This window comes from Vipera berus (assembly GCF_964194415.1).
Source record: "Vipera berus genome assembly, chromosome: 3".
NCBI lineage: Eukaryota > Metazoa > Chordata > Lepidosauria > Squamata > Viperidae > Vipera > Vipera berus.
The window spans coordinates 55098902-55123534 of NC_138204.1; the positions used below are offsets into that span (position 1 = coordinate 55098902).

At 39.8% G+C, this 24633-nt stretch overlaps 1 protein-coding gene across 1 annotated transcript in view; it reads left to right on the plus strand.

Moving 5' to 3' along the window:
• Positions 1-24633, plus strand: part of SZT2 (SZT2 subunit of KICSTOR complex) — a 103129-nt gene that overhangs the window by 1336 nt on the left and 77160 nt on the right. The window contains exons 2-11 of the mRNA XM_081323409.1: positions 7397-7522; positions 7705-7878; positions 8194-8364; positions 9600-9731; positions 16929-17088; positions 18103-18209; positions 19820-20030; positions 20574-20744; positions 22189-22420; positions 23136-23265. Coding sequence (XP_081179535.1) covers positions 7397-7522; positions 7705-7878; positions 8194-8364; positions 9600-9731; positions 16929-17088; positions 18103-18209; positions 19820-20030; positions 20574-20744; positions 22189-22420; positions 23136-23265 — 1614 coding nt within the window. The remainder of the gene's footprint in view (positions 1-7396; positions 7523-7704; positions 7879-8193; positions 8365-9599; positions 9732-16928; positions 17089-18102; positions 18210-19819; positions 20031-20573; positions 20745-22188; positions 22421-23135; positions 23266-24633) is intronic.

Genomic DNA, 24633 nt, shown 5'->3' on the forward strand with positions numbered 1-24633 from the left:
ATACAGAAGGATCATGACGGAGTTGAACACCAAGCCTTATCTAACAAAATGAAATTCAGTGATGAGAAAAGTAAGGTTCTACATTTAGGCAAGAAAAACCAAATGAACAGGTACAATATAGGTGGTGCCTTGCTCAATAGTAGTAACTGAGAGGGATCTTAGAGTCCTCGTGCACAGTCACTTAAATTGAGCCAGCAGTGTGCTGCAGCTGCCAAAACAGCCAACACAGTGCTAGGCTGCATTAACAGAGGGATAGAAGTTGAATCAAGATCAGGTGAAGTGTTAATACCACTTTATAATGCCTTGGTAAGGCCACACTTGGAATACTGCGGGCATGTCAAAGTCGTGATGTCACGTGACGTATGACAACTTTTTTCCCCATTGCCGGCAATGAGGTGGGCACAGTTTTTGCATGACACATCTGGCCCTCAGGGCGGGAGTTTTGACAGGCCTGGAATACTGCATCCAGTATTTGTCACCACGATGTAAAAAAGATGAGACTCTAGAAGCTAGAGTACAGAGAAGAGCAACAAAGATGATTAGGGGACTGGAGGCTAAAACATATAAGGAACGGTTGCTTGAATTGGGTATGTCTAGTTTAATGAAGAGGAGAACTAGGGGTGATAAGATAGCAGGGTTCCAATATCTCAGAGGTTGCCACAAAAAAGAAGAAGAACGTGACTTTGATTATATTCATACTATAGAATTCTATTATATAAATTGCTTAGTTGGTAATAAGTATCTGGTGGTAACTGTTTTATATATCTTTTGTCATAGAGTTAAAAGGTTTATATAAGACTCAGGGTATTATACATTGATAAAACGCTGTTATAATTGGGGAAACATGACAAGTATCTCGGGAGCAACTAAGCCTAGCGCTGGCAAAAAGGCGGCAGCACAGGGACAGGGGATGGCCTCAAGTCCCTCCAATCAGAAATCTATAGAGGATATGCTGCAAAGGGAAAGATCTAACTCGAATTCCTTTAAAGATTTACATGCCCTTTTGCAAAACCTACACGAGGCAATGGCCAAAAACCACGAGGAGATGAAGAGAGAAATAGGCCAAATAAGAAACGACACTGGTGAATTAAAGGGGAAAATCCAAGCGATAGATGATAAATTTGAAGGGATTCAACAGCAATTAGTCAAAAATGAACAAAGACTTCAAGATATGGAAGCTAGAATGGAAAAAGAGGAAAAGAGAGTAGATGATTTAAATGAAACACTCCTTCAGGCTAATAAGGAATTAGAAACAACAGTCATTTTTCTGGAAGCAGAAAAGGCTGCTCATTATCTACGCTTCCAGAACGTTCAAGAAAAAAGAGGGGAAGATCTGTTGGTCATGATGGCAGAACTGATGGCAAAGGCACTCGGTGTAGGGAAGGAGGAAATGCTAGCGGAAATTGATGAAACATACAGGGTCCAAACTAATTATGCGAGAAGGCACAACCTCCCAAAAGAAGTACATGTAAGGTTAGTTAAAAAATCAATTCGGGATGAGCTTCTGCATAGATCTAGAGAGGAACCATTAGAATTTCGGGGCCAACCAATCACCATCCTTAAACAGATACCTAAAAGGATGAGGGATCTGAGACGCGGCTATCAATTCTTAACATCCAAACTAATAAGAGAAAATGTAAACTTTAGATGGCTAACTCCAGAGGGTATTCTAGTTACGTGGCAGGATAGAAGGCATAGACTGGACACGATAGAGAAGGCAGAAGATTTTTACAAACGCCACTTCCATAGCCAAGAGGAAGTAGATTTAGAAGATCAAGATGGAAGGGAGGTAAGAGAAAGAGATACAATACGTGTGGCAATGGATGGGAAGATCTTAGCTACAGAGGATAGAAGGAACAAATCCGGTGAGTTAACAGAGAAACATGGAACTAGAGACAAGGAAGAGAGAGAGCCCCGAATCACGAGATCCACAAAAACCAGAAATAAGTAAGATGAAGGGAGGTGAGTGTAGTATTATGTCTGTGAATATTAATGGATTGAATTCGCCAGTGAAAAGGCGGAAATTTTTTAATAGGCTTATTCACCAACAATTGGATATCGTGGCAATACAAGAAGTCCATATAAAGGAACAACAAAAATATTTGTTAGTACAACCAAGAATAGGGAACCTATTCGTTTCCTTAGACCGACACAAGAAAAAGAGAGGAGTGGCACTATATGTAAACCCAAAATTGACTGCAAAACAAATTTATAACGATAAAGAGGGTAGAATACTGATAGTCGAGGTTATAATAAATCACAGGAAGGTCATGATGGTAGAGATATATGCCCCAAACCATAACCAAGAACAATTTTTCAAAACACTTCACAATAAGATATGTAGCATTGATTATGAGGAGATTTGTTTAATAGGAGATTTTAATGCTATCCTAGATATAAATTTGGATTATATGGGAAAGACGCTTAGGAAAAAGAAGAGAAGAACTCTACCGAGATCTTTTCTTAACTTGGCTGAGGAACTAAATATCCAAGATGTCTGGAGGGAAAGAAATCGTAAGGCTAGACAATATACATATTACTCCAACCGACATAACTCATGGTCTAGAATAGACATGGTATGGATGACGAAAGAAATTAGTTCAGAAATAGACGAGGTACATATAGCGACAGGTACTTGGGCAGATCACAATCCTATTAAACTTATCTGGAAAGGTTCCAAAAAAATACCCAGATGGACGCTTCAAAGAGCAATTTTAAAAGAAGACGAATTCAAATCTAAGATGGAGAGAGAACTAAGTTTTTTCTTTAAGGAAAATAAAGCTATAGACACCTCAGTACAAAACAATTGGGATACAGCTAAGGCAATGATGAGAGGGGTAGCGAGGGCATATATGGTATATAAAAATAAGGGGAAAAGACAACAACGGGAAAGATTAGAAGAGGAATATAAGAGCTTAGAAGTTATACTCCAACAAGATCCACAAAAAGAGAATATCAAGCAATCTATGGATCTGATTAAACACAAACTTAACATTCTAGACAAAGAGAAATTAGCACAACAATTGAGAAACACGAAACAAATTTTTTTTGAAAATGCAAATAAACCGGGCCGGTGGCTCGCATACAAATTGGGAAAACAAAAGGGGAAAAACTGGATTCACGAACTACGAGATGAGGAAGGGAGAATATTCCACCAGGAGGAAAAAAAAAAAAATTATAGCCCAGGAATTTTATGAACGTTTATACAAAGAAGATAGTCAGGCAAGTGTGGAGAAAATGGAGGAATATTTTCAAAGAGCCAAACTACCTAAGGTCACAGAAGATACCAGAAATATGTTAAACGAGGAAATTCGACTATCTGAGGTGATAAAAGCTATTAATGCACAAAAGAATAATAAAGCATCGGGACCCGACGGTCTTCCATCAGAAATTTATAAAGAATTACAAAATATCCTAGCTCAACCCCTAGTGGAGGTATTTAACGCAGTATTAGAAGGCGCAAGGACGCCTAAATCTTGGCTAGAGGCAAACATAACCCTTATTCCGAAAGATAACACAGACCATACATTAATCCAAAATTACAGACCCATATCACTTCTTAACTCGGACTACAAGATATTTACATCAATTATAGCGGAACGATTGAAACGATTTCTGAATGATTTCATACACGCAGATCAAAATGGTTTTCTCGCTAAGAGACACACTAAGCACAACATTAGAATAATATTAGATACATTGGAGTACTATGAATTACATAGCGAACAACAGATGGCATTACTTTTCTTAGACGCCCAAAAGGCATTTGACAATGTTAAATGGTCTTTTTTGTGCCAACAGCTTAGCTTTATGAATATGGGAGAAAAATTTATAAATATAATTAGGGCAATTTATGACAATCAGGAAGCAAAAATAATTATTAATGGGGAAGCATCTAGCAAGTTTCAAATTCAAAAGGGAACACGGCAAGGCTGCCCCTTATCACCGTTGCTGTTTATATTGACTCTTGAAGTATTAACGAGAACTATAAGAAATGACCCAAAGATAAAAGGATTAACCATTAAAAAGGAAACCTTTAAATTGCAAGCTTTCGCGGACGATCTGGTTTTTATTATGGAGGATCCATGTCAGACGGGACCAAAGCTATTGGAAGAATTATCTAAATATGGTGAGGTTGCCGGACTGCGAATAAATAGAAATAAGACCAAGATGATTGTTAAAAATATGACCAATAAACAAAAAGGTAATCTGGCCGAAATCACGGATATAGAAATAGTCAAGAAAATAAAATATCTAGGGATTAACATTACGGCTAGATGCACTTCACTCAAAAAGGATAATTATGATAATGTAGTGAACCAAATAAAAGGTGATCTGGAAAGATGGGGAAACCTAAAACTCTCATTATTGGGAAGAATCGCTGTCATTAAGATGAATATTCTGCCTAAAATCCTGTTTCTGTTTCAGAATATCCCAATTCAACTCGACTCTAAATTTTTTCGAAATTTGGATAAATTATCACTAAATTTTATTTGGCAGGGGAAAAAACCAAGAATTAAATTGAAATATTTACAAGACACGAAGGAAAATGGGGGTTTTGGATTGCCAGACTGGGAATTATATTACCACGCCGCGGCCCTGAGCTGGATTAGAGAATGGGTAATCTTGAGAAATAGAAGACTATTAACTTTAGAGGGTCACGATTTGCAATATGGCTGGCATGCTTTCCTATGGACGGAGAAACAAGGTCTTTTCTCGCATTTTCAAAGACACCGGATCAGGCAAGCGCTACTTAATACTTGGAAAAAAATTAGATCTCACAATTACACCAAAATACCGGTCTGGCTATCCACCCTTGAAGCGATAGTTTACCCAAATCTGTTTGATTTGGGTAACATAATCTCATACAAGGATATTCTGAATGAGGAGGGGGAATTGAAACTTAGGAATGAACTAGAATTACAAGGTATAAAACTCGATTGGTGGGCCTACTTACAAATCCAATCGAGATTTAGGAAGGATAAAAATGAATGGGGGATATATACCTCTGAAACAGCATTGGACAAAATATTATTGGGACCGGACTCTAAACAAATAAGGAATTTTTATAAATTACTTTTGGGATATAAGCTGTTTGAAGAGCAAGTGAAAGACCCCATGTTGACCTGGGCTAACAATTTAGGACATAACATCGACCTAGATACTTGGCAAACAATTTGGGATAGGAATAAAAGGATAACACTGGCCTCATCGTATAAAGAAAATTTATTTAAAATGTTTTACCGATGGCATCTTCCCCCAGCCCGCTTAGCAAAAATGTACACAACAGCATCTCCCAAATGTTGGAAGTGTTCTGAAGAGATAGGCACATACTTCCACACGTGGTGGTCTTGCAGTAAAACACAAAAATTTTGGAGAATGATTTGGATTTGGCTGAAAGAAATATTGAAACAAGATCTGGAGTTTAGTCCAGAACTTTTCTTGTTGGGAATCACGAAAGAGAAATATCCTAAAGATGTGCTATACTTAACGATCCATATTATCACAGCAGCTAGAATATCATTTGCGCAAAAATGGAAAAAGAATGAGATCCCAGGACAAAAAGAGGTTATTAGGAAAATTTGGGATTGCGCTGAAATGGACAAATTAACTTTGGAATTAAAGAATAAAGATCAATCAGACTATTATAGAATTTGGAACAAATTGTATCTTTGGATGGATAAAAAGAAAGGTCTCTATTAGGTTTTACAGACTAGCTCACTGTTTTAAATATTGTGGTATTTCACCGATTTGTAATCTAAGTGTATTTAAGTGTATTTTTGATGTACATATATACATGTATATATATATATTTAAACATTGTAGACAAAAAGGTTTGTCAGCTCGCTGGTACTGTGTCCAATGTTTTTAAATAATAAATTTAATAAAAAAAAAAAAAAAAAAAGAGGAAGTGAAACTATTCTCCAAAGCACCTGAAGGCAAGACAAGAAGCAATGGATGGAAACTAACCAAAGAGAGAAGCAACCTAGAACTAAAGAGAAATTTCCTGACAGTTAGAACAATTAATCAGTGGAACAACCTGTCTCCAGAAGTTGTGAATGCTCCAACACTGGAAGTTTGTCTGAAATGGTATAGGGTTTCCTGCCTAAGCAGGGGGTTGGACTAGATGACCTCTAAAGTCCTGTCCAACTTCTTCTTGTTGTTATTATTATTATTTTAAAAGCCCACTAATAGAATAGAATTTAGTTTCAAGTGAGTTTGCCTATGACTCAGTTTGTTGCTGCTAAGGGGAAAAAATGGACTTTGAATAAAATTGTCTATTTAAACCAGTGTGTCAGAGAAAAGACTAGCATGAGAAATATTTGCTTGATACCGTTGGCTCTTATTAGATCATCTTCTGCCACTTGTAATGTGCAAATGATTGTTTCATGGAACATGCTTGCTGGAATCCTGATTGCAGCAAAAAGATTCAATATGGTTGATTTTATTAGAATTTTTAAAATTATTGAAATGATTTTCTAAATCAACATAGCATAGCAATAGACACCATTACTCACCATAATTAGCCAATTAAATATACCAAGAGCCAGCCTGTTACAGAGGGTGAGGTGTTGGAGTAGGATTAGAGAAATTTAGGCTCTCATTCAACCTTACCTGTGCAAATCTTTTTGTTTTCAGTCAAGTGTGTTTGAGCCCCTAATCTGTGAAATTTTCCTAAAAAATGCATCTGTGTAGAGCAGAGGTCCCCAACCTTTTGGGCACCCGGGACCAGTTCCGTGGACCAGAGGATGCGTGGCTTTGTGTGCTTCCTGCATCCCACTGATGGAATTTTGCTTGTTTGTGTGGACCGGCTGCTGGCATGCCGCGGCCCAGTACTGGTCCACAGACTGGGGATTGGGGTTCCCCTGGTGTAGAGGACATGTGAGTAATTTACCTATCTGTAATTTATTCACCTGATTCCTGCAGTTGGGTGCTCTTTTTTTAGGCAACAATGTGTTCCTTTGTCTTCATCATATATAAATAAAAAGGTACGTTAAAAAAGAAAGAATACATGGTCCTGAATGCTCAGATTCTCATGCAGTACATTACCGTCTTTGTCAATTTTTTTAGGATTTAATGGTAGATATCATTTTCAATCTGATTTCATTTCTAACTTGATGAATTTTTCAGGTATTTTAATCCAGCAATTTACCTGTGGCTTTTTGTTAGATCTGTCAGAATTACTCTATAAAGAGGGAGGAAAGAAGTCCAGTTAAATACATTGTTTTATACATTCAGTATTTTATTTTCCCCTTTCAGCTTTAAAGCATGACTTCTGTTTTGGCATATAATATAAGTAACAATTTAAATACCAAATAGCTTTTTAATGTTTGAAAAAACACATGGGCATATTTTTTTTGCAAAGTAATGGCTTTGTTTTTTTTAAAATTTGCAGATAGAGGAGGCTGGACGGGTGTTCCTCTTGATGAAGAAGGACTATCGAATTTCACGTAATGTGCGACTAGCCTGGTTTCTTGGTCATTTGCATCAGGTTATCTGCTCAATGTCCGAAGCTGAATTGGTGAGTAAATTTTATTGCAAAGCTTCTAAACATTTTTTTGTTACGTGGGAGGAACAGAAAGGGGTTAGCTCTTGTGATTTTAGGAAGAGTAATTCATGTATGGAATTCTGTGATTTCTTTCAATTTTTGTTTTTAACTTTGTCTCTATTTGGTGTTTGTTTTTGTGTTTTTTTTTGTTAAAGGCAAAGTCAGACAGTGAGTTGGATGTTCTCAGCATCCTGCCAAAGATCTGGCAACCTGATGAGCCTTTGCAAACTAAGCCGTACCTCCTAGTGCCTTCAACACATGTCACTTTCCTTGCACACCGGTACCGTTTTGTGATTGAACTGGATTTGAGTCCATCTACAGGGATTGTGGTAAGTATGTTAATCTCTCCAAGTTGTAGTTTCAGTTTTTCCACCCTTTTTCTTTTTCTGAGAGTGCTTCCTGTTCAGAACTCTCAGAAATATATCCCCTATGAAGAGAAGCCTGCCTGCTACCTATTTTTTTAATCTAGTTTACATCTATGGATATGTTTAATCTGCATATCTTCACTGGTGAAAATTATTATGAATTCCAAATATTTTAAATGTAAAATTCTTATGACTTACTTCCAGTTGAGTGGAGATAATTACCTCTGAGGTAAATTAAGGAAAACTTGCATATCCTCTCTTTTTTTTCCTTTTCTCTAGGATGACTCTCCCGGGGAGATAATTTTTGATGAAGTGTTCTATGCTCTCTCAAGGTGTTTAGGAGGATTATTAAAGCCCTTTAGAATCCCAGGTTCTGACATTATATTCCAACCTGATATTTTCATCACTATCCAAGCATATTCTTCTATCATTAGCCTACAGATACATCAGGTAATTCTTACACCTTCAGTTTTGAGATGTTTATGTGAAATGCTTAAGCGGTTTAGAGTTAAAAACGTCTTGCTGCTAGGGAACACAGTGATGGACTGTAATCTGCAACATTTTAAAATGGGCTAGGTAGCCTGAATTACTTGTGGGCATTTTGGACTGCATTTCCCATAATCTGTAACGTTGATTGTATTCAATATGTTGTATGAAAAACATAGTCTAAAACATTTGTTCTCAGGTTGCCTGCCTGTGTTGTAAACAACATTTGTTGACTAGAACATATTGAATGTGGATACATCTTTTGGGTAACCTTTTTATATGCAGTGGGCTTGATCAGCAAGAAAAGTGACTATTGACCTAGGTGAACTTTACATCTTTGGTCTAATACCCGTGTTTCCCCAAAAATAAGACCCATTCTTATTTTCTTTTGGTCTCCGAAAGAAGCACTAGGGCTTATTTTCTGGGGATGTCTTACCTGCTTACCTTAGGACCACCACAGCCAGGCCTCTCATGCCCCAACACCTGTTGCGCCACTGCCCAAGTTCTTCGGCTGTGGCCGCACGCCACATGGCGCTGGTGCCGTCGCAGCAGGACGCTGCATGGTGGATTCTGCCATGGCATGCGTGAACAGCGGCACTGGCGCATTGTACCATGTGGCCTCCTGCGAATGGCAGTACCAGAGTGAATGCGCCATGTGGCGTCCGGCCATGAGCAAGCGGTCGCAGAACTCGGGTAGCGTTGCGACAGGTGTCAGCACGTGTGAGAGCCTGGCTGCAGAATTCCTAAGGTAAGCGGGTGCAGGGCATTTCTACCTCCAACCTAGCTTGATTTTTACATGTGCACCTTGCTCTCAAACTAGGGCTTATTTTGGGGGTAGGGCTTATATTAGGTGCATGCATATTTTCAGGGAAACATGTATATCAAACATAGATGTAATTTATGTTTTTGAAAATAAAATTTATTCTTTAATTACTCTAACATAATTTGTGTTGGAGGTCATTGCAAAGTAGCAAAAAAAATGAAGCCACAGAGAGGTATAAGACTTCTGTTTGCCAAGGAGATGAGCATTTTAACTACTGTTTTATATCTTTTTACGTGTTCAAATCTGCTCTTTAAAATTGTTCTTTGTGAACTGATATAGTTCCCTTTTTAAATTTTCTTGGGTTTTGTTGATATGCCATCTGCGGGACTTCATTATATAAATAAAACCCACAGATTTTTTTTTGTCCATGGCCCAGGTGCTGTTCCAGGGTTGCTTGTCAGATGGAACAAAGACAGAAACCTTTTTGAACCAGGTTTATACACAGTTGTGCGCCTTTGAAAACAAAGTGGCTGAGATGCTCCAGCACCAATATGAGGCCAAAACTCAGGTGAGGAAGTCATAGTAACTGTTTTCTTCTTGAGTCGAGTGGGAAATTTCTTCATATTCTTTCCTGTTGTGGGCTAGGACCTTCCTTTGGGGAAAAAAAGTTAACTAATTTTTCTACACAAAGGGGTTTTGTTGAAGTTGGCTTAATCAGCCTTGTAATAATGGTTTTACTATATACTTTATGTAATTTGCTCACCCATCCATGGCAAATTGATCAGCTAAAAAGGAAAGGGAAGAAAACCAATTATAAATTATACATTTATAATTTATTATAAACAATAGTATAATATACTATATTGTATATATTATACAACATAATAGTATAATAAAATGTGTAATTATACATTTATAATTTATTACACATTTATTATATAAATTTATACTCTATATTCTTATTTTTATTCTTGTTCTATTTCTATTTTATTCTATTCCAGGGCTTTTCAACCAGTGGTATGGGTACCACCTGTAGTACATTGGCATCTGGCAGGTGGTACGTGACCATCCTAGAAAAGTAGTGGGGGAGGGGAATGAGCTGAACTGGTGGCAGCACTGCACAAGCCTGAGCGAGAGATGGCTAGAGCTGCAGGGCTGTCAGGGCTCAGCGGAAGCGCCAGGATCAGCGCTTCTTTGGGGCTGTCAGGGCTCAGTGGAAGCGCCAGGATCAGCGACAGGCTCCAGCTGGAGTTCGGCGCTGATCCTGGGGCTTCTGCTGAGCCCAGAAGAAGCGCCGATCAGCTGGAATCTTGCAGCATCTCCAGGGTCTTGTGATTTACATTCAGATGCTTGGCAACTGTTTCATATTTATGACAGTCACAGTGTCCCAAGGTCATGTGAAGTAACCAAAACCTGCTGCAACCACCCAGCAGACAGGGGAAATAAAAACCAAACATCCCCCCCACTCCACCCCCGCTGCCAATCCTCAACAGAAATGCTCACAACAATGAAAAGCTCGGACAGGAAGAAGAGCGCCGCCCGGCGGGCAGGCAGGCAGGTGTCTTGCTCGGCTGTGGCTTGGGGGGCACTTTTTTCAGTGCCATTGTAACTTCGAACAGTCACTAAGCGAACTGTTGTAAGTCGAGGACTACCTGTACTTCATCACTTTTTTCCTTTTTTTTTGGTCATCAAGTTTTTGACACCTTGCTAGGCGACTGGTGGTACTTGGATGTTCCCATATCCTAAAAGTGGTACAATGGGTGAAAAGGTTGAAAAGCCCTGTCTTAGCCTATGGTGTACAGATGACATGTTCTGCTTTAGAAGTTTGCAAAAAGGAATACTGAGATACTATATTTAATATGCTCTGAATGTATTGAAATGCTATAGAATATTAAATCTTTTATGACTTGTGTAAGTTGTCTTAATTGTGTAAAAGAAACTGGCTTTAATTACTTCAATAGTTTATTGGAATATAAAACTTGAAGGTACCTGGAGTGGATGATAATGTGCTTTGTATGCCCCTGGAGTTCAGAGGTAATAATTGTTAGTATTGAACAGTAGTGTATAAAATTGTTGCCTACTCTAGAATAAGCGAGCTGAATGGGTATTTATGGGGCATGCCCTATAGCAGGGGTGTCACATGTCGTGACCTATCGTGACTTTTTTCCCTTGCTGGAGCTGGGGTGGGCGCAACTTCCAGGTGACGCATCCGGCCTGTGGACCGGCAGTTTGACACCCCTGCCCTATTGGATGTTGAGTCAAAAGGATTTTTGAAGAAATTTCTGAAAGCACTATATGTTCCTAACTTAGCAAATAGAATTTTCCTTACTAAAGATTCTTTTTGAAGTTTCTGTAACATGTCTACTTTTGTGAGAACTAATGAGAAACATAATGCAGGTAGTCCAGTAGTCATAGTTAAGCAACAATTGGGACCTGTCATTTAATGAAATGGTTGCTAAATGAAAAAATCATGTGACTGCAACTGTGCTTGTGATTTACTTCACCTTTAGTTTACAGCAGATATGTCAAACTTGCGACGTCACATGACGTCGTGCAACATATTGGGACGGTTTTGCCATTGCCAGCAATAGGGTGGGCGCGGCTTCCATGCGATGCATCCGGCCCGTGGGCCAGCAGTTTGACACCCCTGGTTTACAGCATCAGAAGCATATAGACTCACACAGCTGGCTGAGCCCATATATTAAGGAAGGTTTTAGGAATTTGACTCACAAGGAAGCTGGGTAAAAGGACAAATCTGCTTTTTCCCAACTCCCTCTCCCTTTGGAATGCTCACTGCAGAACTTGGATAATTAGCAAGGAGGAAATTAATGTTTGGGTTTACATTCATTGGAGAGGAAGGGATTATAAAAATAAGTAGGCGCACAATGTAGAATACACATTGAAAAGATTGTGCTAGTGCCAGCTGTTCTCACCGGAGAGTCACAAACCACTTAGGCAAAAATAGCCATCACTGTGAAATTGATTAGTTTTGTCGGAGCTCTACTATTAAATGTTGTCTTAATGTTCTCAGTGCTAAACAAAATAAACAGAAATAGATGCTACTGAGCTGTACAATATAAATACATACCAGCCCAGCTGCTACATCTTTTTTTGAAGTGAAAACGTCAGGGCTTTTTTTCTCATAGAATGCTCAGAACGGAGTTCCGGCACCTTTTTTGGATGGAACCTTGTAGGGTAAGCAAGGCGGGTTGTATGACATGTGTGAGTTCCGGCACCTTTTTCTTTTACAAAAAAAGCACTGGAAAACGTTATTCATTGTATTGCAGGCTGAGCCAGCCAGGGAATCTAATCAACTAAAGTCACAGCTGAGTTTGTTAATTTGCACTGGGGAGCAAAGCAGGTCAGGAACAGATAGCTTATTTGGACAATGTGTCTGCTCTGTGAGAAGTGGGGGGGAAATGGGTCAGTCACAGGCAGCACGTACTAAATGGCAGATTGTGACTAAAAGATGTTGCGAAGGTTGTAAATGCAGGCATTGGTTGCAAAAGTACTTTTTTGTCACTGTCGTAACTGCAAATGGTCGCTGCCTGAAGCAATCACTGAATGAGGACTACTGTACTGTACCTTCATTCCTAAAGTGGGTAGGATCTTGGTGAAAGAAAGCTGGCTTTCATGGTGTATTTACTCTTTCCTGCTGACTGTTGTTCTGTATTGTTGATTTTCCTTTGCAATTTCTAGAGCACTTCCCAATATATGTTCAGAAAGCTGAAAACCTTTCTCAGCAAAGGATCAGTAACAGTGAACGGGAGACAGTTGCTTAACAGTGAACGGGAGACAGGAGCTCAGATAGCAATTATAGTAACTAGCAAAAGTTGATGACTCTAGTGCAGGGGTCGGCAACCTGAAAAAGCAAAAGAGCCACTGGGAACCGGTTCCATCACACATAAAAAAAGTGGGAGCCGCGCGCGTGCATCCACGCACGCGCATGCACATAAAACAACGTTTTGCGCATGCGCAAAATGTTTTTTGCGCGTGCGTGGATACACGCGCGCGGTTCCACTTTTTTTTATGTGGACGCACCTGCACGCTAGCGGCGACGGGTCTCCGTGGTGACGGGCGCTGGGTTGCGGTGCCGCCTTCAGCCCGGGCATCGCCGGAGCCACCCCCGGGACCTCCAAACTGCCGCCCGAACACCCGTTTGGAGACCTGCTGGTGCCGGTTAAACCGGCACCAGCAGGTCTCCAAATGTTCTGAACCAGCCTGCTACCGGCCTTGCAATAAGGCAAACCCCTGTTCAAACAGTAGAGACTGGAGAGCGTCTAAGGCTGGAAAGCGTCTGCCAAGATTTATTACTCAAATAACAGAACAAGAAACAAAAACACTGGAACTTGAATCCTCAAACGGAAGGGTTGCTTTCAGCAACCAGCCCTTCCCCAAACACTCCTTTTATTTAGAGATCAGGGCGTGGCCTCCCTGTGCCTCCTCCCGAGGAGTCCCACAGCCTTTCTCTGTTTGGTCCTGCTCGACTGCCTCCTGCGTCGGGCGTCCTTGAACAGGGCCAGCTGTGGGTCATCATCCTCCGCACTATCGGGCTCACGCAGCTGAGAAGAGGGCCCCGGCTGGGGGCTCTGCGAAGCCTCCAAGCCATCATCAGCCGGTTCGTCTCCCACACACTCCTCCTCCCCCTCATCTGAGTCATCCGAGACATCTGAGCCGGCTGCCGGACCCACAGGCTGGCCCTGAGTCACAACACCAAACTGCACCTCCGCTCGAACACCAGCAGGTCTCGACATGGGTGTTCGGGCGGAGCTGCGCGCGCAGGTCTCCAAACCTTTGGAGAGGTGCACGTGCAGCTCCGCCCGAACAGCGGTTTGGAGACCTGCTGGTGCCGGTTTAGAAAGTTGCTGCGGGCTGCGGCAGCTTTCTAAACCGGCACCAGCAGGTCTCCAAACTGCATCTCCGCCCGAATACCAGCAGGTCTCCAAACGGGTGTTCGGGCGGAGGTGCGAGAGAGGTGCGCGCACAGCTCTCCAAACCTTTGGAGTGGTGCGCACGCACCTCCGCCCGTTCGGAGAGGTGCGCGCGCACCGGGCGACTGGGAGCCGCAGGAGACGGCTCAAAGAGCTCCGGAGCCGCGGGTTGCCGACCCGTGCTCTAATGTTTCCTAACTGAAATCGTACTATAATTGCTCTGTTGTTTTTTGCTGATATCTTACTTCAAAGAGATTTCAAGAGGTATATTTGGCAATATTTTTTTTTAGAAATCTCAAACATTTCTTAGTATAAAGACACTTAGCTGTCTTACAGGGTGTGGTCCAGCCACCATTGTCCTTAGGCAAACTTTCCTCTTGGGGATAGTATGCTATGAAATTTTGTCTCAATATTCTTAGTGCTAAACAAAATAAACAGAAATAGATGCTACTGAAAACTAGCTGTACAATATAAGTACATACTAACCCAGCTACTAAATCTTTTTTGGAAGTGAAAATGTTATTCATTGTACAGCAGATAAGGTTATTTAAGAAAACAAAGTCTGGGGAAGTTCTGAAACAGTTATCCGTTCAAAGGAAAATGGCTTTAGCCAGCTCAAATCTTAAGGCAAGAAGCCTGGTTTAGTGAAAAAGCAAGCTACTCAAAGTAATACACTGTATTGCAATCACAAAGTAACAGATTTAGAACAATCAGGAGAAAAGATGAATTGAAAACTATTTCAGCTGATAAAATATCCAGTGAGAAAATACACTCCTTATTTAACGCTACCTTGTTTTGTGTCCATTCACAAATATGACAGTAATTAAACATTTTCTGACCAGTGTGCACACTTGCAACCAAATTTTGTCTGCCTAATAAATGCAAGCTGGAGTGGAAATAATGCTGGCATAGGTTTACGAGAGACCTTTATCTAAATGAGACAGCAACAATCAATAATCTTTGCAGTATATCTCTTTTTCTCTGTGTCACATGTTTGCTTAGTGGCCATTTGACTTCAAATTTAGGGGACAGAATGTGGTTGCCAGATGAAAGGGTGTATATAGTTCTGATTAGTGATATCATAAAATAACAAATTTATATGTAACAAAAAAGACAAATTAGAACAACAGAAATATTTTAAGTAAATTTTAAACCATCCAACCCCCACTATTCTAAATGCTAGTATTAATTGTAAATCCATAAACAGAAAAAACAGTATATTTTATAAAGGTTCACCAAGCCGGGAAAAATTAAAAAAATCCATTAGATTGCTTGAAGTATGGAAAGCACTAGATCAGATGAGGTTGGTCCAGATATATAGTTCTTCAAACGATATCCTGCCTTGGTAACTTGATTTCTATATTTGAAGTTTTATTCAGGAAAATATAGGAAGCTGAAATCTTATCAAAAACATAAATAAACATTGATTTCCAATTACACAAAAAAGAAAAAAACATAACCACATAGAGATTGGACGTGGTGGCTCAGTGGGTTAGGACGCTGAGCTTATCGATCAGAAGGTCGTCAGTTTGGTGGGTCGAATCCCGAGTGCCGCATAACAGAGTGAGCGCCTGTTACTCGTCCCAGCTTCTGCCAACCTAGCAGTTCGAAAGCACGTAAAAAAAAATGCAAGTAGAAAAATAGGGACCACTACGGTGGGAAGGTAACAGCGTTCCGTGCACCTTTGGTGTCTAGTCATGCTGGCCACATGATCACGGAGACATCCTCGGACAAGCGCTGGCTCTTCGGCTTTGAAACGGAGATGAGCACCGGCCCCTAGAGTTGGAAACGACTAGCATGCATGTGCGCGGGAACCTTTACCTTTACCTATATTGATTACAAAATTGTGGAAAATGTTTCTCAACTGTGATGAAAGAACTAGAAAAGTCAACTTGGGTTTAGATCTGCATGGAGTTGCAATGATGAAGTAACTATTGCAACTGTAGCTTAAATTTTGTCAAGTAATTGGTCTTCAAAGCAACAGTTGATAGCATGCACTATGACAGCATCTTGGATCAGGCTTCTAGCGTATGGAATTACATCTAAAATATGCTGAAGGTTTTTTTAAAAATCACGCTGCAAACTGTTGGGTTGAATGGCAACATATGGAATCCACAATCAACATTTCTCCATTAAAACTGGACTCCATTAGGATGGTATTTCCTCTTGCTACTTTTATTCAATACAGACATGGATTATATTTTAGGAAATCTTGTTGCCTGGAAAAGTTAGTGGCACTGTTGTGCATTAATCCAGTTCAAATAATTACACATTTAACTTCTGTTGATAATATGCTCGTCTTAGCCAACCCCTGAGAAGACTTACAAGAAAGTATTAGTCAGGGTTTGCATATAAGAAGGCAAACTGTTGCACAGGAAGGGGTCACCATTGAGAAGGTCTGGTTCTGCTGTTCTGATGCAACGCTATAGAGGACAGGATCCTCTGCAGGACCTGTCTCCTAGTTCTTACTGGAAAACCGGACCCTGAGTTTTAAAGGCTTTGAAGATAATAACTAGCATCTCAAATTATCCTTGGAAGTGGACTGATAGGTGAAGACTTGGTATATAAGTAAAACCTGGTATATAAGTAAAACTACCCATCATTATTTAGGCCATTGAATGCTGTTCTGGATTAAGTGTTCAGATGATCTTCAAGGGCAGCCTCAGGTAGAGCCCCATGTAGAGAGAATTCCAGTAGTCTAGTTATATTTATATGGACCAATGAATCAATGGAAACTGACTTTTGAGAGTTTTAATAAGAAAGGCTTGAGGTACCTGTGGTGAAAAATGAATACTTCTGAGGTATAGCTAATAGAATTTCTTCTGTTCTTGCAGGCGGACTTGTCATCCCTTAACCAGGAACATATTTGTGACTCTCAGGAAATTCCAGGGAAGAAGTTGGGGGTTTCAATGGTTACAGCTGATGTTGGACTTGTCAGTATGATTCGACAGGGAATTTTGGCATTGCAGCTGCTTCCTTCCAACTCTACTGCAGGTGAGTGGGATCTTTTAAAAAACCTTTAGAGTCCATCTCTTACGTTTAATTAGATAAAGGGAGACAAAGAAGGGAAATTAAGTTAATCTTGTATACTCTTGTCTAGAGACAGTTCCGTTAAATTTATATATCCTATCTTTCCTCCAAGAGCAACAGAATACATAGCTTAGTCTTCTGTTTTTTCCTCTATGGTAATAACTACGGCATTTGCAACATTGCAAGGTTTTGCGCTTTGCTTCTCTAAGCCTAGAAGTAAATCAGTTCCAATGCACAGAGTTGTTGAGTTCTTTGCTTTGGAATGCTTGTTGAGGTTTTTCTGTAGTTTCAGACTACCTACAACAAGCCTTTTTCTCTGAGCACAGTACAAGAGGATAGCTGCAATGATTTAATTGTGAATGAATAACAGACTAACAGAGTTGGAAGGGACCTTGGAGGTCTTCTAGTCCAACCCCCTGCTCAAGCAGGAAACCCTATATCATTCTGAACAAGTGGCTGTCCAGTCTCTTCTTGAAAAACTTCAGTGATGGAGCACTCACTATTTCTGGAGGCAAGCCGTTTCACTGATTATTGTAGATGTTCCACATAAAAGGTATTAAAACTACAATTGTAGTATTATAAAACACATGCTGGAAATCGGTATAATTGGGGGAAAAAACTACTTACTGCAAATAATCCTTTCGGTGCCATCAGCCCTTTTTAATTGCAAAAGGCCAATAGGACCTAATTTTGAATATAAAAATTACAGTGGGCCAATAGGATTATTTATTTATTTATTTATTTATTTATTTATTTATTTATTTATTTATTTATTTTAGACTGGTCTTGACATCACTTTTGTTTAATATGTATCTTGTTATAGATTCAGGAAAAGGGCCATTGCTGTTTTCTAGTTAGTTATTTTTCCTTAGCTCTGCCACTTGCAAATCTCTCTCGGAACCTAAGTCTTGCCTTTGATGATGGAATGTTCACTCATGTCTCTTCAGTGCTGATAATTGTTGTTGTTATTATTCGAAGGGATCATTGTGATCACAGATGGTGTCACCAGTGTGCCAGATGTAGCAGTCTGTGAGACTCTGCTCAATCAACTGCGCAGTGGGACTGTGGCCTGCTCTTTTATTCAGGTGCTGTGGAAAGTACACTGGCTGCTGGCGCATTATTGCATAATTGTGAATGTACAGTACTTAGGGCCATCCTAATATTAAAGACGGAGCCCATCTGCCTCTCATGACAATATAAAAGCTAGTGCTTGTTAATGTATTGACCTTTTCAGTATTCATTTATAACAGAAGGAAAAATTATTATTTATGAATATAATGATACCAGAAGTCTAGTTGTAGTAGTTCATGAGCAAATGCTGATTCATGGTTTGATCATTAAGGCTGCAATCCATAGTTACTTCTGGTTTAAGTAGCTCCTGTTAAATTTAGTGGATCTTACTTCTCAGTGGATATCTGCAGAAGTGCATGTAATGCTTTTGAATTTAATATAGATACTCCTTGTTTAACAGCCGTCATTGGGACTGATCAGGCCACAATTGCTAAGAAGATAAACCAATGATCAAGACAGGTTTATGAACTTACTTCCTGTTTGGTCGTTAAGCAAATAATTATTGGCTGCTAAGTGAAGCATCACATAACCGTGACTAGAATTTTGCTTCTGCCTTTTCTATTAAATCGCTTGTCACAAGCCAGTTGTGATTATATGACCCTGGAATACTGCAACAATCATAAATCTAAGAATTATTTGCAAAGGATTTTTTTATATGGTTGTAACTTTGAATGGTTGTTAGACAAGGAGTCAGTGTGCAAAGAATACCTAGCAGTGATCTGATTAACTTTTGTTATGTTCAGTTTATGGGAAGAGGAGATTTTGATTTTTGTAAGATGACAACAAATTTTGGATCAACTCTGATTTGCAGTCATCCCTTTGGCTATTGCTTGCACAAATTCACATATGCTCAATTTTGGTTGTACCTTAAATACAGGTTATATATATATGACTTTTATTTCTCCCTCCCCCTCGTCTTTAATACGTTGTTTTTATCTAAACAATGCAAAGGATTGCATACTTTGCTTGGAGAAGCTAACTTAGCCTTTAACCTACCCAGTTAAAGATATATCTGTAGTTGATTATTCAAGGAGCAAGTTGAGAATAAGAGTCATTGTACTAAGATAAACTTTCAAAGGCTAATAGCATACTAAGTCAAAATGAGGCCTTACATGATTTAGCTGCTATGTGAACTTAGCTAGTGTGTTAAGATTTCTCTGGTTCCTGGCTCATGAGAAGGATTTAAACAGTGAAATAGATCAAGTCTCAACATTTAGTTCATATGTGTGTATACACGTATATGTGTATGTGTACAGTATGCGGATGCATGTATATACATTATTTGGTTTGAAACTTCAGTTTTTATCAGTTACAGATAAGGTATACATTTAGATTTATGCAAGTATGCAAACCCACTGGAAACTTTGCACCTTTCAGTGGCAGGGCAATTTCATGCAACAATTCAGGGTAGGGGAAAAATACCGGTGGTAATAAGACTTGCTTCTCTCTAATGTCTTTCTGGCTTAGAGATCAGAATAAAAGTATGCTATGTATAGAAATGTTTTCTGTCGTTACAACTACAGCACTGACATCTGAATTGAAATGGAGCTAAGTGCAACGTAAGTGAGAGAGTCTGTTATTGATAAAGTTATCAATATTTCTGTGCATTCTTTTTCTCTTGCAGGTGGGAGGAGTCTATTCTTATGACTGCAGTTTTGGTCATGTTCCTAATGTTGAGCTCATGAAGTTCATTGCAATGGCAACATTTGGCACATACCTTTCCACATGTCCTGAAGTTGAGCCTTCTAGTTTAGACATAAATGTCTACCATAAAGCTTTTCTCCCGTATTCCTTTCTGCGCAGTGGGGAATCCTTGAATCCTGAATATTACTGTGGTAAGCTTATCTTCCATGGACTTAGATGTAGTTTCTCAGTCTTATCTAGCCTATTTACCCTATCTTCACCAGTGCCAAGAATCTTGGGTCAGATTGAACTGTTGGACTAAATAGTAGTCCATGATTAGTGAAAATAATGGGTTTTGCAAGAGCTAAAGGAATAGATGGTCTCTATAGTTCTATGAGTTCTTTGCCACTTTCAAGTTTTGAAAGCTATATTAACTAAAGCTAAATAAAATGGTAGCTAGCTATAAACAGATTGAACGGATTCATTTTTCTCTTTAGATGCTTTGAGAGTTACAGTGATTTGCCTAGCCTTCATTATTGCTGCAGGTGATGATGTGCAGGATGAGGAAAAATAGTGCTATGTTTACTGTTTACACAGCTACATTTGTCACCCATGTGCAAAGGGACACAATAAAATGCTTGAATCCCTGCACTGAGCTCCCTGGAGTGGCTCATAGCCTCATAGGGAGGAAGAAATAGTTTGCAGGATAGAACAGTTTGTAAATAACACTTGCATGGTGTTTGCTATCATTGCAGTCTCCCAGCACAGATTATTCAATGAACATCTTGTTTCTGCAAGCAGCAACCCAGCCCTTGCCTTGAGGCGAAAGAAGCATACAGAAAAGGAGGTCCATGCTGATCTTATTAGTATACTCTCTGTGCGGCTACGAGAAGGCTATAGTATCCGTGAAGTCAATATTACAAAAGGTGATTATTCAGTGTTCTTAGTCTGTTTTGGGCAGGGTATGTTGCCAATTGTGATCAGGGACATGCATTATTTTCTATCTGGGGGCTGCATTTTTCTAAGTCCCATAAGGGATGGCTTGGGACACACTAGAAGTCATTGAAGGAGGTAAGGCTGAAAATACTGTACGTTTTGGGAGTGAGGGTTTTTTTTAGTGCAAAATAGGGGTGTTGCACAGGCTTCAAGCATCCAACACCCCACAAAAACGAAGTCTAGAATGAACCACGTGATCTGGAAATCAATCATGCTGAATTTCACAGTATTAAGCATTCTGAAAGTTGTAGAAATAGTACTAGGAGATGATCCTACTTCTTGAATATAACTCAAGTTGTGGAGCATCTCTTAAAATTACGTCTGTAAAATTTATTGTCAAATTCCAGCTCATTTGGGTACTCCCAATTAGTTTGTCTTAACAAGCCAACAACTCAAAAATTACTGTGAATACAAGCAGTGCTTTGAGTTCCATGAAAGAATAGTGGAATAGAAATGTGCCAAAATAATTTTTTGTTTTATGGGGATTGACTGCCAAATGCATATTTTGTTTCTGAATGCTGCTAGTGCCTGATTCATGCTTAAGATTTGTGAGTAGAGTTGGCAAAATTCCATCATCTTGTCCAACAAATGGTATTTAGTAGGATTCTGCGTAAGGGCAGTATTTGTTACTATAGTGGCCTGTTTATCAGTAGCTGGGTTAGTTACTGTAATGAATTGTAATTGTTAGAAGTTCCATTGTTGGTCTGCGTTTCTTTAATTATAGTATATAAATCTTTAAAATAAAAAAATGGGAAATCTTGTTTTATCTACTTTTCATTGAAAACAATATTTCACAGTGGTCCAAGATGGCAAGCAAAATAGATCATTTAACTACACTGAGACTGAAATTGTTACTTTGTTTTTTTTTAAAAATGACTTTGTCGTTGCTATGCTTCCCATCCTAGAAAACATTAATGGGGTATCGGAACTTGGAACTCCAAGTTCTGAGATCAGTTAAAGCAGGGGTGTCAAATTGGTGGCCTGCGGGCCAGATGCGTCACGTGCAGGCGACGCCCACCCTGGCTTCACAAAGGCAAAAAACATCACGATACGTCACGTGATGCGATCGAGTTTGACACCCATGAATTAAAGCTGGAAATATTAAATATGGACTGTATTCCTACAGACTTTTTTCTGGCTCTTCCAACATCGCCATTCACTGGAGCATAACGTTCAGAACAACCTAGATAAATTAGTAAGATCGCCATCAAAAACCAGAAATAGACATCAGATAGTAGAAATTAATCTGACATATAAACGTGCTGATTTGGGCCCAAGCTGTGTTTTAATATTTTACAAAGGTAGACTTTGTGAAGAAGGGGGCTAGTGCTGTTCTATTGGAACACATTCCTCATTTCTCTTGCACGTTTACAGGTGGTACTCTACTGGAAGTGAAGCTCATCCTGCTATGGAAGCACAATATGAGAATTGAGTATTTGGCAGTGGCCCCCTGGCCTCTAGAGCCTTCAAAACGTAGCACATGGGTGGAAGTGACTATGGAGGGCAGCTATGACATTTTGCATGACATCAGCTGCACCGTACGAAAGCCCATCACCAGCCTCTATCGCACCACTGTGATACGCCGCTTCTGGAACACCTTGCAAAGGTAAAGATTTCCTTGGTGTGCCCTTTCAGTGGGGCTTTCCCCCCCCCAAGGGTTTGGGCAAAATGTAACGCTGCCCTTTAGTTTGTTTAAACGTTTAGTCCCAACAAAGAATGTTAATGTGAACAATGTTTCTAAACTAGGAACTGTTAATTCACCATGATTGACCATAATCGTTTCTGTTTGGACCTTAGAGGGAACTTCAGTGTTAGGCAAAAAAATACCTGTTTGGTTCTAGAGCAGGGGTGTCAAACTCAATTTCATTGAGGGCCGCATCAGCATTGCGGTTGCCCTCAGGGGGCCGGGTGGGTATGGCCAGGGTGGGCGTGGCCTACTGGGTGGGTGTGGCTAGAGTGTGTATGGCCTACTGGGTGGGCGTGGCCAGCTCTACATCGTTCGCATCAAGGGTGCCTATGGGGGCCTGGGCAGGAGTGGGACAGATCTGAGGGTCTCTGGCAGAAGGAGGGTCTCTGGGCCAGGGCCAAGGCATTGGGGGCCATTCCCTCACTGTTTCCAGGATGGCTTCGTGGGCCACATGAAACCACTTCACGGGCCGGATCCGGCCCCCGGGCCTTGTGTTTGACATGTCTGTTCTAGAGAAACCTCTTTAATGGGAGTTAGGGATTGTCTTGAACTGATCGTGTCCATCTCTAATAGGATATAAATTGTGACTTAAAGACCTTCAGCGGGATTTTTGTTGCTGTTGTTCACTTTTCAGTATCAACCAAACTGATCAGATGCTGGTTCATCTACAGTCATTTGACAGTGTCCCAGAGCATTTCACTATTCCTGAAAGCACTCGAAATGGGGTGCCGCTGTTCTATATTCCTCCAGGATCTACTACACCGGTACATTATTTGTATATTACTGGCTAATTTGCACTAAGAGCAAGCAAGAAGTAACACCTAAATTGCTGCATTCCTTTTTCTGTTTAAGAAGGTTTAAAACTTGCTTTATATTTATCTCTCATAATATCTCAGTTTAGGAAAATAAGGCATGTGGTTGTGTGACTCGATGAGGGAAGGATGAAAGAGAGAAGGCAATTCTATTCCAAATATGTGCTGTATATCTCAATTCTGTATCTTCAGTTCTGCTTTCTCACTTCTGGAAGAAAATGCATGTGCTGTTAACAGTAATAATTAAGTGAGGGTGCTCAGATTCTTGATTATTTGGAATCACGTTGTCAAGCAGCAATAGGTTGGAAGCAACAGGTTCAACATATTTGCTGTTTCCTTCAATTAATGTAGCCAAACCTTCCAGTAAGAGCAGCTGTGTTAAATTAACATGCCAAACAAATATTCTGTGTATCACTTATTTACTATACACTCTGTTGCTCATTAGAGCTATCATGACCGGCTACTGTAGTACACCATATTTTAAAACAAGATTATACAGCTTACATTCTTTGAGATCTTCAGCCAGTTGTCTCTTTCCCATTTTAAGTAGATGGTTATCTTGTGTGCTAATGTTAACTATCTGCGTATGTCTTCTTTGTGGAGTCCTTGGTCTTTTCTGAGCTTGATTGTTTGCTTGCAGATGTTTCATTACCTGATTAGGTAGCATCTCCAGTACACTGAAGGAGCATTGAAAATGTTATTTAGTCGGGTAACATGTCTACAAGTGAACAACCAAGTTCAGAGAGCACCAAGGTCTTCACAGTTCATCCCTGAGCTTCCTATATCCTTTTCTGTTAGTATGTCCTTTTTTCCCCCATTATTTTTTTCTGGTTTTTTTTAGAAATGTTATTCCATAGCTCAATGTTTCTCAACCTTGGCCACTTTAAGATGGGTGGACGTTAACACCCAGAATTCCCAAGGCAGCAGAGCTGTATAATCTCATAAATAAATTGCAAATGTTAAGGTACTAATAAGAATTAAAAATTAAATATAGGCTACAGCAGTATTTCTCAACCTTGGCCACTTTAAGATGGGTGGATTTCAGCTCCCAGAATTCCCAAGCCAGCAGAGCTAACTGCCTAATATTTAATTTAATTTTTAATTTAATTTAATAATATTTGTATACCGCCCTTCTCCCTGAGGACTCAGGGCGGTTCACAGGGCAGAATAAAATACTAAATACAAACATTAAAAAAAAGATTAAATGATTGCCCAAGTTAAAACAATTAGAATAAAATTCTAAAACACCAAGTTAAAATTAAGACACCAAAAATAAAAAACCCCACCAATCCCCATCAGGCTAGGCCGGCTTGAACAAAC